The sequence below is a fragment of the Sylvia atricapilla genome, chromosome 4, assembly GCF_009819655.1.
Source record: "Sylvia atricapilla isolate bSylAtr1 chromosome 4, bSylAtr1.pri, whole genome shotgun sequence".
NCBI classification, from domain to species: domain Eukaryota; kingdom Metazoa; phylum Chordata; class Aves; order Passeriformes; family Sylviidae; genus Sylvia; species Sylvia atricapilla.
In genome coordinates this window covers 34293976-34308725 of record NC_089143.1, presented here as the reverse complement: position 1 = coordinate 34308725, position 14750 = coordinate 34293976, and the positions used below count along the sequence as shown (strand labels likewise).

The 14750-nt window shown below is 40.3% G+C and overlaps 1 protein-coding gene across 1 annotated transcript; it reads left to right on the top strand.

Annotated features, from left to right (window-relative positions):
• Positions 1 to 5118: 5118 nt before the first annotated feature.
• LOC136360827 (pneumococcal serine-rich repeat protein-like) lies at positions 5119 to 10155 on the top strand. The gene is made up of 2 exons (XM_066318447.1): positions 5119 to 5144; positions 7383 to 10155. Exons 1-2 carry the CDS (start codon positions 5119 to 5121, stop codon positions 10153 to 10155), a joined length of 2799 nt encoding a protein of 932 aa, XP_066174544.1.
• The last annotated feature ends 4595 nt before the right edge of the window (positions 10156 to 14750 follow it).

The window sequence follows — 14750 nt, the reverse complement described above, 5'->3', positions numbered from 1 at the left end:
CTAAGGCAGCTCTTTCCAGTTCCCAGATGTTGCTGAGTTCCTCACTCAGTGGTAGTTCGTCACCCTTGCTGGTTGCTGGGACATTGTCTCCAGGAATGACAGGTTCCTGCAAAAAACTCAGTCGATCCCTTTTTCCTCATTTTAACTACAGACTGCAAGCTGACTAAAATGGTCGCTATATTTTTTTACTCCTTCTTTTTATGCAAGAAATTCCAGTTTCTGGTACTCTTCCAATGATTTCACAATAAATCTAGAAGCCAATATTTGATACCAAGTTTGCTGGCATAAAAAATTAATTGGGTTAAAGTAAATTGAATTTAAGTGCAGCAAAGAACAAGCCTAGATAAGAGAATTATGCTTGCAGAGTCACTCTTTGCAGAACTGGAGATTATGCAACCAAACTCTTTGCAGAAAACTGTAGAATTTTAGTTGCAGATAGAAGCCAGTTGGATTCAGCAGAATTTGAAAGACTATATGGCATACTTGAATGTAGAAGTCCCTTAATCCTGAGTACACATTTTGAAACTGCTCAGATTTTCAGAAAAACTTTTTAAGTAAAGGTTTGCTTTCTATTCATAGTATGCTGCTGCGTATATATATATAGGTTTATATTCAAAGATTATCATCAGTGATGAAATCAGTTGGTATAAAATGCTAATTATGTTGGGGGGGCAGCTGTATTATATGTATATACAGAAGTAATTTGATTTATATTTCATCTACATGAAATTCTCAGTGCTACAAAATATCTTACACTAAACCCATTTATTAAAAATCAGAAGGAAAGGAAAAATCTATTCCATTATTCCAACTGTAGCTTAGAGAAACAATTTTGCAAAGTTCTAAAAACTCCTTTTAACACCAGAATACTCCTTATTGTGTTGCATAGATCCCCCATAATCGTGCTCTCATTTGCAGGCCTGACATGACTGATTTCACTAGAAAAGGCATCCATTGTTGAATGACAGGAAATAGGTGTAACACATCAATAGGTGGAACAGACAAATAAGAACTATTTGAAGAGTAATGTTACCCTATTTCTGTCTGGAAGCATGAGTAAATGACCAAGAGTTTATCATATTTATAAAGACAATGACTGTTTGGAAGCAGGGGTTTTTTTTTTTACATTCTTCTTTTAAGACCATCTCTTTAATCAGTAGCTGCAGCAGTGAATTTGACTTTTTATAAATTATAGGTTTTATGAAGAACATAGTAAAATATTTTACCAAGTTATCTCCCTCACATCAGTGACATTAAACTAGATGACTGAAAATTCTTTTCCCCTCTCATTTTCAGTAACACATTAGGATTTGCAGTCACAAATAGATGGTGCTTTTACTGTCCTAGCCCCTCCCCTGCAAAACAACAGATATATATATATACATATGTATATTACCATATATATAGCATAGATATACTTAAGACAAGCAATTTACTTTGTCTTCTTTTTTCAATGTGTTTTATTTTATGTTCCAAACATTTTTGCCTATATACTATGGGAGGTGGTCTGTTTAAATGTACAGAATAATATTACAAAAAAGTAAAAGCAAAGTTTCAGATATAACAGCTAAATAAAGATGAAAGTAATTTTAAAGGACTTTTTTTTTTACACTCAATTTTAAATACTCTGATAGCTTTTCATCCAGAGAGTTTAAAAAAATATTTAATTATCTGTTTACCATTTTCCCAAAGATTTCTGTGTAAGTAAAATGAGCTCAACACCCTCTACCCCACCTCCACTCCAATCCCCCTTTCCCCAGGGACCAAAGCAAATCTTCTTTACCTCCAGTTATACAGGGCTTTAAACGGGACAATTTTCTCACTCTATACTTGAGATTCATATATCTTGCCTTTTCCTAATGACAAGCCTATCAATGTTTTCTTGTGAAGTCACTATGGTCCTGATGCCTATTTTTGACCACATTCTCATGTTCCTCATATATTAGCTTTAAATGACTATTCATCACTCTAACTGTAGCATACCTGTAGTTCTCTTCAAATGGCAGATAGAGGGTTGTCATGGTATTCTCTGATACTCAGGCCATCTTTGTAGGCAAGATATATGACTGATTTGCCTTAAGCTTAAGAGCATAGCTTTAGAAATTGTATTTCCTTCTGCTATACATCCTTTTCAGATTTCCATCATTTTTTTTTTATTAATCCTTGAGTCCCATTGTCTCTTTCTGTTTGTATAGACTTTAGTGTCCTGTGGAGGGCAGGAGTATACACATGAACTGATATTTATGTAAAATTATATCTATGGGCTCTTCTAAGATCTGCCAACTGGGAAAGGAGTAGCCAACTCAAGTATCTATGTAAAACTTGGCAAGAGTGTGACTTCTAGGATGTCTGTAATCAAACTCATATTCACAGAATCTCACATGTTTCTTACAAAAACAGTTCAGGAATCTCTACTGTAGAGGTATAAGTTAAGAGTGCATTATATTTGAGGATTTGGTAATAAGAAATACAAACGTGGGCCAGCCTCTGCTGGTGGTTTGAGTGGTGGTTTCAATGAAAGCTATGTTTGATTTCTATTGGGAGGTGCTGGCTGTTGGTATTTCAGATACTGCTCCTATAATCTGTCTCTTTCTCACTCTCTTCTGTTCCCTCTTTTTCCTATTTCCTTCTATCTCCCCGTCTACCTCACATTTACTGCTAAATAAAATCCGTTCTATTGACTTCAGCATCTGATCTCATTTGCACCTTAATTCAAGAAGAGGCAGTTCTCTAATAATCATAATAATCAGATCTTAACACTATCTTGATACATTCTGTAAGAATTTGAATGTAATAAAACTGTAATTACCAAAGCCTTCACATATACACAAGAAACATATTTTAGAAGTGTAATGCAGGGTCACTTAAGAGTGCAATTTATTGTAAAGGGCCTGCATCTGATGCCCCCACTCTGCTTCTTTAGAAGCAGCACTTCCATTCTAAAATGCCATGAAGCTGAAGACTTTTACTATTTGATATATAGTAACTGTAATGCAGTTATCTTACCAAACCAAAATAATGAGTTATCAATCAGTAAATACTATAAGAGATTGGATTAGTAAATCATATCATTCAAAAAAAATACTTTTTATTGGCTTCCAGAAGACAAAAAATTATGCTTTCATATAAGAATTACATACTATAAATATATGTTTATGTATGTACATATATGTTTATATAACCTTTTTTCACTATCTCTATATGCAATTCTTTCCAACAAGGCAAGAGGTTTTCAAGACAGATACAACTTCTTTTTTTTTCTGCTACTAACAATTAAAAGGCACGGTTGCACACATATACATGTGACACCTTTTTGCCAAAGAGAAAAAAAGGTCAAATTTTAAAAGGGACATAGTGAGCCTTCAGTGCTGTTACTGCTTGGATATTGTCTGACCAAGAGGACACAGTGCCTCTCTATTCCATTTTAAAAGTGAAGAGGTGGAAATAACTCTGCACCCAAATCCTGTCACTTACCTGCAAATGAATAAGCTGAGAGACTGAGAATCCCTTCCTGCAGTACCATTCAATTTAGTGTGGAAGGTTTCATTGAAACTGTAACAGGTTTTGTAGAAAGTAGAAGGCTTTGTAGAAGTTCTGTAGAAAGTCTACAGAAGTGTGACTTTGTTGACATCCTCTTATATTCTATGAGGAATATTCATGTCTGAAGTTATGCATCACTGATTACTGTGTGAATGGAGTTATCTGTCTCACAGATACTCACAGAAGCCAGGCAGTAATCCCAAGGAAATGCCATTGTTTTTATTGAATTAACAATTTTTATTATGTCTTGTAACTGTCTTGTAACCAACGTAGTACCCATAAGGACTTTCTGCCTTCTTAAAGAAAAATGATTTTGCATTATTTATACATGTGAGTGAAGCCCCTGCCCCTGGAGTCCTTTGTGTGTGAATAGATTTCTGTACCCACATGCCCAGATTTATCCCACAGCTTCTGGATTCTGGCCAGAAATGTTCTCCATTCATGGAGGTTGCAAAGGTATTTTTAATAGCATGTGCCACAGATTTGGCATCATTTCAGTTTTAGAATTCTGCAATTTCCAGCATAAAGCTTGCAATAAATGTACACATGCATTCAGTGACACAAAGGCGCTGCACACTGTATCCAGATCTTGTGAACACCCCAGACTGTAAATTAAATAATTTAATATTTGAATTTTAGACTGGGCAATATTTTCTTTGGTTAGGACAGCAGTTTTCTGATTAATGGTTTTAATTTTAAGCAATGTCTAATACGTACAATAATAAAAGTGACAGTTCAGCTTATAATGAGTTAAGGATGTTTCTGAGAATACACAAGAGGTTTTTAAGAGACTTCCAAAGTTTATTTTTACAGAACAGAAGCCCACAAATTAATGCAAGTACATTTTTTTTCATCTTTTACTATGTTTCTGTGTTTCTAGCTCTAATAATCTTAACATTGCATTATGAATAGTGCTTGTGCTTTCAAGGCTGTGTTCCAGTTAAAATAGTAAAACAACATTAAAAGAGTAAAATAGTATTTGCAATCGGCTGCAGTGATAACTAGGAGGAAAGTCACACATACAAGATTGTTAATGGTACGGTTTCATGGAAGTTAATAACAAAAATAGAAAATAATAAAAGAATGTAAGTGTCCTATATATACACACTTACATGTTTTTTACAACTCACACAACTTTGATGGATGTCAATGGTGCTGTTCTTCATACACGAAATCCAGAGGTCCCATTTGGATGTGGTTTACACATTTCTCTATTGACTCACTTTTTCTGACACTGGAGGAGGAGGAGCAGCCAAGATCCTTCTCACATTTTGTGTTGGCCTTAACTAATGCGGGGGATCTCTGTTCTGTGAGATGGAGCATGGCATTGTCCTTAAGCTTTCATCCCAGTGTCTGTGTCTGTCTAATGCCAAGTGGGCGAACAAATCTCCTGAAGTATAAATAAGTTTTTTAAAAACGGTTGGCCAATAAAATTGTTCTGTTCAGTACTGTTAGGTTTAGAAAAACAGCTTTTCAGATGTTCGACCTTTTCATCAGACTTCACAGATATCAGGAAACAATAGCCTGTGTCAGTGGAGATTGTACCTTGTGGAAATAAATGTATTTAATGTGGGGTGGATGGCAGCCTTGATCCTCATGCAGAGGTAAACATAAATAGATACCCACTGTGTTTCTTCTATTTTCCCTGGCTGACCTCCACTGATGTTGCTGAGCTTTCCTCTTGTGATATTTTCCAGGTGACATAAAAAGAGATTTTTTGTTTCGGCCTCCTAGCTGAAATGATGAAACATAAAGCCTGTTCCCAGGCTGCGGAAGCCTGATGGATGTGGAACAGCTGGTGGGCTGCGACTGGGCTCTGAAAGGAAGCCTGAAAGATGCAATTGGTGCTGTGGTTAAAAGTGAAAGATGAATAAATTTTTCTGCTTTAGACAGATGTATAGAAATCTGCACAATGTAAATTTGCTGATTCAAATACTTTTGAGAAGATAAATAGAGGTGATTTAGTGGAATGGAACACTAGAATTAGATATTTTCTGGTAGATAGAAATGGCATCTCCCATAGAAAGGGAATGAAATGTTAAAAGAACTATAATATTTTTGCTTTTTAAATATCTGGTATGTGAGCTAGCCTGTGCTGCAAATAACTAAGGTTTTCTGGCAGATCTTTCTAGAAAAAAAATTAGAAAGCAAATTACCAGGAAAGAAATGTGGAGTGGAAAGTGAAAAACTTGATATGAAGAGGACAGGAAGTGGAAGTCTGTGATGCAGCAAAGGAGGGGCAAAAGAAAATGAGGAAAAGCCACAAAATAGAGAAGGGAAGTGCTGTCATCAACAAGCACAGCACAAAACCCAAGAAAAGGCAGCATTTAAATGGCCTAGATAAAAATAGCACATTGCTGTCCATTGGTTTCTCTAACAAGGTAAAACAGTTTTCCTATGAGGCTGATTTCATAAAAAAAAGCAAATAGTATGTTTTGAGGAAATGCCCTAAAATTTAAAAGCTCATAGAGCTTTAAGAGCAACAAAAAATATTTATTAAACAAGTGGAGCAAAGGCAAAACTTCCTTTTCTAAGGGGGCCAAGTTGGCAAACAAAAACATAGAGAGAAAAATATTACTTAGGGTATAATAGATCAAGCCAGAAATAAAGATAAAATTACATAGTTTTATCTCAGATTTATTCTGAGACTATTTCAGAATATTCAAATTCAACAGGCAGGTTAGAAATATAGAATTCTTGACCAAGAATTTCTATTGAAAAATTTAATCCAGTAGGTAAGCTCAAAATGCAGATGTAACTGCATCTTTCATTGACTGAAGTAATTCCACAACTTGCACACCAGTTTCCTACAGAAAATTTGGATTTTGATTGCTTTGTATTAAGGTTTTATTAGTCCATAACGTCCCATTTTCACTGGGCATAGAGAAAGACTTTCTAGGAACTACTTTGTAAGTTGTTTATAAGTGGGACTTAACCTTAAAGCATGACAATGGATTAAGGATTCCCCAAAAATATTTCTCCTCTGTGGATGTAGGACACAATCATAGTGCATCTTGAGGGCATGGATGGCATCTCTTCTGTCCTGGTGCCTGAGTTCATGAGACATATAGTAGTGTCTTATTTTGAAAACTCTAACTTCTCATCAAACTGCTTAAGAGTAGCTAAGAAGTTCATAAGTTCCTTTGTGGACACTACAAGACAAGTATAAAAAAAAAAACAAAAACAAAACAAAAAAAAAACTAATTTCCTGTAGTTTGTTTTGTCATTTTTCTAGGTTAAAAAAATTATTCTCACCATAAATAAAACAGAAGATTAAAAAAAAGGGAGGGGGGGAGGTATATTTGAGCACATTTGTGCATTTATATATTTCTTGTTTACTTAATGGAAAAAATCAGATTGGAGCTTCAACCATGTCTGTCCTGTGCATATTGTGTTAACAGCAAATATTTTACTTAGAAGTCTTAAATTTAGTTTTAAAAAGAAATTCTAATATATTGCATTCCCAGCTTTGTAGCTTCATAGATGTCATGTAGCTGAAATAATACTGTAACTATTAGATACATATTATAGAAATTATCCAAACTGTGGTTTATATAATCTTTATACAGTGCAGGAAATTAAAATCAAAATCAGGTAAATTCTGTGAATATGTGGAAAATCATCCTTATATTTCCTGTACATGTCCTTAAACTGACTTTACTAGTAAAATTTTTGGAGTGAATTCTTACACTCATGTTGCATAGTTCCCTTTTAAATGTATACATTTATTTTTTTCCTATAATGCTGATATATAGTGCTGGGCAGTTATAGTGACATGAAACATAGTACTGACTGGAGCTGGTTTTAGATATCATTTAAACTTGCTTTGAACGATGGACCAGGACGCGGTCGGTGCTCGAAGGTGGCTGTGGTAGAGCAAACGCTGCTGGCGGAGGGAGTTGTGTTTTCGCCGTGCCCTCGGGGCTGTGCAGCGGCGGGCCCGGGGATGGCCCGAGGGGCCGCGCCTCGGCACAGAACACGGCACAGAACAGGGCAGAGAACAGGGCAGAGAACAGGGCACAGAACACGGCACAGAACAGGGCACAGAACAGGGCACAGAACACGGCACAGAGCACGGCACAGAACAGGGCACAGAACACGGCACAGAGCACGGCACAGAACAGGGCACAGAGCACGGCACAGAACACGGCACAGAACAGGGCACAGAACAGGGCACAGAACACGGCACAGAGCACGGCACAGAACAGGGCACAGAACACGGCACAGAGCACGGCACAGAACACGGCACAGAGCACGGCACAGAACAGGGCACAGAACACGGCACAGAGCACGGCACAGAACACGGCACAGAGCACGGCACAGAACAGGGCACAGAGCACGGCACAGAGCACGGCACAGAACACGGCAGAGAACACGGCAGAGAACAGGGCACAGAGCACGGCACAGAACACGGCAGAGAACACGGCACAGAACAGGGCACAGAGCATGGCACAGAGCACGGCACAGAGCACGGCACAGAACACGGCACAGAACACGGCACAGAACAGGGCACAGAGCACGGCACAGAGCACGGCGGAGAACACGGCACAGAACACGGCACAGAACAGGGCACAAAACAGGGCACAGAGCATGGCACAGAACACGGCAGAGAACACGGCACAGAACAGGGCACAGAACACGGCACAGAACAGGGCACAGAACACGGCAGAGAACACGGCACAGAACACGGCACAGAGCACGGCACAGAGCACGGCACAGAACACGGCACAGAGCACGGCACAGAGCACGGCACAGAACACGGCACAGAACACGGCACAGAGCACGGCACAGAACACGGCACAGAACACGGCACAGAGCACGGCACAGAACACGGCACAGAGCACGGCACAGAGCACGGCACAGAACACGGCACAGAACAGGGCACAGAACAGGGCACAGAGCACGGCACAGAACACGGCACAGAGCACGGCACAGAACACGGCACAGAACACGGCACAGAGCACGGCACAGAACACGGCACAGAACACGGCACAGAGCACGGCACAGAACACGGCACAGAACATGGCACAGAACAGGGCACAGAACACGGCACAGAGCACGGCACAGAACACGGCACAGAGCACGGCACAGAGCACGGCACAGAACACGGCAGAGAACAGGGCACAGAGCACGGCACAGAGCACGGCAGAGAACACGGCACAGAACAGGGCACAGAGCACGGCACAGAACACGGCAGAGAACAGGGCACAGAACACGGCACAGAACACGGCACAGAGCACGGCACAGAGCACGGCACAGAGCACGGCAGAGAACACGGCACAGAGCACGGCACAGAGCACGGCACAGAGCACGGCACAGAACACGGCACAGAACACGGCACAGAGCACGGCACAGAGCACGGCACAGAGCACGGCACAGAACACGGCACAGAGCACGGCACAGAGCACGGCACAGAACACGGCACAGAGCACGGCACAGAACAGGGCACAGAACACGGCACAGAGCACGGCACAGAACACGGCACAGAGCACGGCACAGAGCACGGCACAGAACACGGCAGAGAACAGGGCACAGAGCACGGCACAGAACACGGCACAGAACAGGGCACAGAGCACGGCACAGAACACGGCAGAGAACAGGGCACAGAACACGGCACAGAACACGGCACAGAGCACGGCACAGAGCACGGCACAGAGCACGGCAGAGAACACGGCACAGAGCACGGCACAGAGCACGGCACAGAGCACGGCACAGAACACGGCAGAGAACACGGCACAGAGCACGGCACAGAGCACGGCACAGAGCACGGCGGAGAACACGGCACAGAGCACGGCACAGAGCACGGCACAGAGCACGGCAGAGAACACGGCACAGAGCACGGCACAGAACACGGCACAGAGCACGGCACAGAACACGGCACAGAACACGGCAGAGAACACGGCACAGAGCACGGCACAGAACACGGCAGAGAACACGGCAGAGAACACGGCAGAGAACAGGGCACAGAGCACGGCACAGAACACGGCAGAGAACAGGGCACAGAACACGGCACAGAACACGGCACAGAGCACGGCACAGAGCACGGCACAGAGCACGGCAGAGAACACGGCACAGAGCACGGCACAGAGCACGGCACAGAACAGGGCACAGAACACGGCACAGAACACGGCAGAGAACACGGCAGAGAACACGGCAGAGAACACGGCAGAGAACAGGGCACAGAGCACGGCACAGAACACGGCAGAGAACAGGGCACAGAACACGGCACAGAACACGGCACAGAGCACGGCACAGAGCACGGCACAGAGCACGGCAGAGAACACGGCACAGAGCACGGCACAGAGCACGGCAGAGAACACGGCACAGAGCACGGCAGAGAACACGGCACAGAACATGGCACAGAACATGGCACAGAACACGGCAGGGCGGCCCGAGCGCCCCGCTATGGCACGGCCCCGGACAGCCTCTGCCTGTTCGCGTCCGGGTGTCTGTGTCCGCAGTAAGCAAAGGGAGAAGGGCAGGACCCACACCTGGGATCCCTCCGATGGCCACCCCAGCCACGTGTCGCTCCTCACCTGGCCCGAGCCCATGGTCCCAAACCCTTTGTGGGCTGGAGTGTGTGTGCCTCCTTGGACTGTTCTTTTGAAATCGTAGGTGCTTGCTCCTACTTTTAAATGCCATGTCACCTTTCCCTATCCAAAATGCACGTAGCTGCTGGGCTATTATAGATAGGATTGCTCAAATTCCTGCAAAAACTTTGTACTGTGGTGACTAAATTACTTACTCCCATGTTTTTCCTCAAGGTTACTGACAGTGCAGAGAGAAAACTACAGGCAATATTTCCTCAATTTTTGCAGCAGAGAGCTTGGCACATTAAGTTAATAAGTAATAAAAGGAGACTTGCTGTACTACAGGAGGCCAGCAGCTGGAGAGTCTGAAACCTCCTTTCAGCTGTAGGTTCCTCTCAGGCATCCATCACGCTATATGGACACTGCAGAGACATGAGGCAGTCAGGTAAGGGATTTTATGTCCTGAAATGTCTTAGAAGACTTAACTGAGAACAATCCTCAAAGCCCTTTGAGTGTTTCTGGAGGGAAATGTTTCTAGTTATGCAAAAATATATAATACTAAGTAGTGCTGAAAATAAATATGTTTTATCAAAAAGTCATAATAATGATTTGGGTATATATGAATTGCAGGCAGTTCAAACAGGCAAACAGATTGAACTTTCATTGTTGTGAATACAGAACATATTCTCATTTATATTCTTTGATTGAAAATCATTATTACTTTGCATATAATTGCCATAATTTATCACATTGTTGAAATTTTCCAGTAATATGGTACTATTTGTCTACAGTTCCACTCTAATTGCACATAATTAATTTTTCACTTTGCTCAATTGCTAATTGCCTTTTAACATACATTTAAATATAAACATAAAAATACTGCTTCAAAGAGAATAGAAACATAGTTTGTAAAACTTTTTATATCTGTTATAATTGTGGTTTCATAGAGTGAGGGATTGGTAGAAGTGTTACAACAGTAGATCATGACTCTGTGAATTATGAGGCCCTTGTCAGACACAGAGGTGAACACTGTCCACAAGGGTGAGGAAAAAGGTAGAGGTAGTTGGTGCCACAGAGAGACCAGGGCAATCAGTTCCCTGAGCTGGTCAGGGAGCAAAATAGATCCCCTGCAACGAAGGAGAAAGTAACTACCCCCCTGCTGGGTCACTTAGATACTAGTAAATCTATGGGGCCAGATGGGATTCACCTGAGGGTACTTAGAGAGCTGTGGAAGAGCTCCTCAAAACACTCTCCATCATTTGTCATTGGTCCTGGTTAATTGGGGAGGTCCCAAATTACCTGGGCTTGGCCAGTGTGATGTCCATCTCCAAGAAGGGTTGTAAGGAGGATCCAGGGAATTGCAAGCCTGTCAGCCCAACTCCAGTGCCAGGGAAGGCTACAGAACAGGTAAGAGGGCAATCACAATGTACAGAGCAACCAGGGGATTAGGCATGAGTTTAGGAAAGACAGGTCCTGCTTCACCAACCTGATCTCCCTTTATGACCATGCTGACCCCTTATCGGACAAGGGGAACACTGTGGAGGTAGCAAAGTGGGGTTCAGTCCTTTCACCCAGGCAGCCAGTGACAGGACAAAAGGAAATAACCTCAAGCTGTGTCGAAGGAGGTTCACACTAAACTTCAGGAAGAATTTCTTCACTGAAAGGGTGGTGAACATTGAAGTGGGCTGCCAAGGGAGGTGGTGGAGTTAACATTCCTGGAGGTGTTCAAGAAATGATCGGGTGTAACACTAGATTCTAGGGTTTACTGGTATAACCTTAATGAGTCTTTGATTCTATAAATTCTCATGCTTGGTTTCTATGCACTGGAGTGTAGTTCAGAGCTACGTAACCAGGTAAATTATAGTGTATGAGGTGACAGTTTATCAGAGGAAGACACAAAAAATTTGGTCTAAAATATCAATAATATTATTCTAACCTCTCTACAAAGACAATCTTTATTGTCCTGAGGATGAAGAGGGAAGGCCCTAACTTTGGCACACCACCACTTGATAGTAAAATACTGGTTTGCAGCACGGTCAGAGCCATGGTTTTGCCCATTGTGGTAAAGGGATCTTGTATGACTGTAAAGAAAGCAAAACCCTTGATACTTCCTCAGTTCATCAATGAGCAGAAATAAGAGTGTATGATATAGCTCAAATTTGCACCTTTAAAATGCAATTTATAAAACCATGCTTAGAAAAAAACCAGTAATAGTCTAAGCAGAAAAAAATCTTAGCATCAGAGTTGAAATAATTTTTTCTGAATTCAGCTGTCTTTAGAACTTAGAAGTATCTAATAATCAAGTAGTTATTAAAATCTAACATATATGTGTCAGTCCTGGTGCATATTTATCTGCATATAAATTTATGTATATGCATGTATGTGTACATTTCTAGACCAGCAATTAGGAATAAATTTGACAGTCTACCCAATCTAGCGTTAGAACACTGCACATCAGTAATTAGTTTGCATTACTAGCATGTCTCAGATATTAATAAGGGCTGTTGCAAGAGAGCTAGTTGACAAATTTGGGCGGGTTAATTAGCTTAAAATTACAATACTCATGTATATGTATTTTATCATGATTATTTTGAGAACAATACCAACTGAAGAGCAGAGTTTAATAGACTTATAAATGCACATGAACAAACTGTACCTCAAAGATAGTTCTGCTCACTTAGGATTCAGAATGCCATCCTATTTTCATTCTCACTATGAATTGAATTTGTATTGTACAGTACATAAATGATTTTCCTCGACTTTTTAAAAGGCAATATGTATTAATATTTTAAACTGAAGTAATTGCTTCTTGTTCAGCAATGGGTTTCATTTATGAGTGTTTATCCCTAGCAAATGGAAAGTATGGTTAATCTAAGTTAAAAATGGATTCTTTAAATAGCTCTAATTGCATTCTGTTTATATTTGTATGTTTTAGACTCTTAAGATTTAATAAGTAGCAGTTCTAACAAACCATAATGTTTATTAGCTGGTTTTAAATTATTCTTATGGATGATAGTTCAATGAGAAAATAAAAGATGATTTGCCTACTATAATGCATGGTAAATAAAAGATGGACCTGCATAGAAAAGAGAAATTACATATTGTTACACTTGATTTTTATATTAGAAATACAGACAGAATGGAAGAAAACTTGAAACAGGAAAGGCAACATCTTCTATTTATAATGTCACTTTTGCAGATTCTTTGTAATTTTTCAATGTTTGTCTGGTTGGATCGAAACTTTAGAATGTGACTGTTCTTTTAACTTTATTTTGCATCAATCATAACAATTTGTTACTACATACTGGCACTTTTGTAGATGTTACTAACATTACACTCCCAAATCATACCTTGTATGAGGACCAGGTACAAAATTATTTCTGAAGCCTCTATTTTATCTTGCCTAAACACCATGCAAGTAAAGAGATAAATTAATAGATAACCAGAAAGTTTTTTGCAATGAAGTGTTAATATCAACGGAAATACATAGTGCAAAGTATATAATAGAATAAAGTGATAATCTGAAATCCTTTAATTACACCTGTCTAGATAATGCATAGGGACAAACTAATTATCTTAGGTCTAATATTATGTTATATATAATGAGATCACTTTTTAAAAATAAATTATCAAAATATTTTACATCAAATATTTTGAAATGCAGTACTAAAATATATTACATGTACAAAGGTAGAAGAAAGTATCAGTTCTTTTAACTAAAATGTAATTAATCCAAAATAAAAATGTGTCTGGATTATATTGGTGTTATATATCTCTAGGCATTCAGGGTAGTTCTGCTGTTCAGGGTAACCAAAACCTAGTTACTTAAAGACATGGAGCCAAATTCCCTGGCTGGATTTGCAATGTTCTTGTGATTTCTGGAAACCGGTTAGAAAGAGGCTATTTCAGAACACATTTTCTTGGAAGTGCTCCAAAAGGTTGGCCTGTTCAGGATTATCAAAATACCCTGCCAAGAAATGTCTGACGTACTGTGTGTGATCCCAGGAAGATGGGGGTGAGTGGGCAGGGTGTGCCAGCTCCAGATAATCTGAATTCTTCCATAAGGGGAGTTGTCAGCAGGGTTGTATTTGCCTCAATAAAATATGATTTTATTGAGATAGCTGAATTCTATCAATTCAAATGGGGGCAGTGATACTGTATATTTGTTTAATCTTTTCAACTGATATTCTGTGGATGTAAAGTCTTACATTATGCACTTGTGGATTTCTCTCCACTTCTCTCCCACCTCCTCAATAACTTTTGAAGCACAAATGATTCAACTAAATTTGACAGGGGCTAGAGGTCTCAAAAATACTTGTGTTCTTAGAAGCTCCAGGAAAAAAGAACACATATAACCTCTAAATGCCCTGTTAGACAGAAAAGGGGCAACAGGAGATTAATCCCAGTTAGACACTGGAGAATCCATTAAGGTGGGAAGAGCAGTACAAACTTCCTGACTACAGTAAAACCTTCAGAGTTTTAACTGTCTTTAAACAGCTAAATCAACAAGTCATAATCACATGATTTTTTTTCTGATAGACTAGAGTTACTGTGTTATGAACATTTAGAGGAAAATAATACCTCTGAATTGGTTAAAAAAATTAATGTTGAATTCTAAGCTTTTCGCTGGTGATATTGAAAGCATTCTTTGAAATATAGGGGTTTTACCATCTGTAGACC

What these genes read in the sequence shown, in the direction of transcription:
- LOC136360827 (XM_066318447.1), top strand. Translation starts at nt 5,119, where the DNA reads ATGGCAGCCTTGATCCTCATGCAGAG. An exon ending in GCCTTGATCCTCATGCAGAG is followed by an intron (nt 5,145 to 7,382) that starts GTAAACATAAAT and finishes ACGATGGACCAG; the next exon opens with GACGCGGTCGGTGCTCGAAG.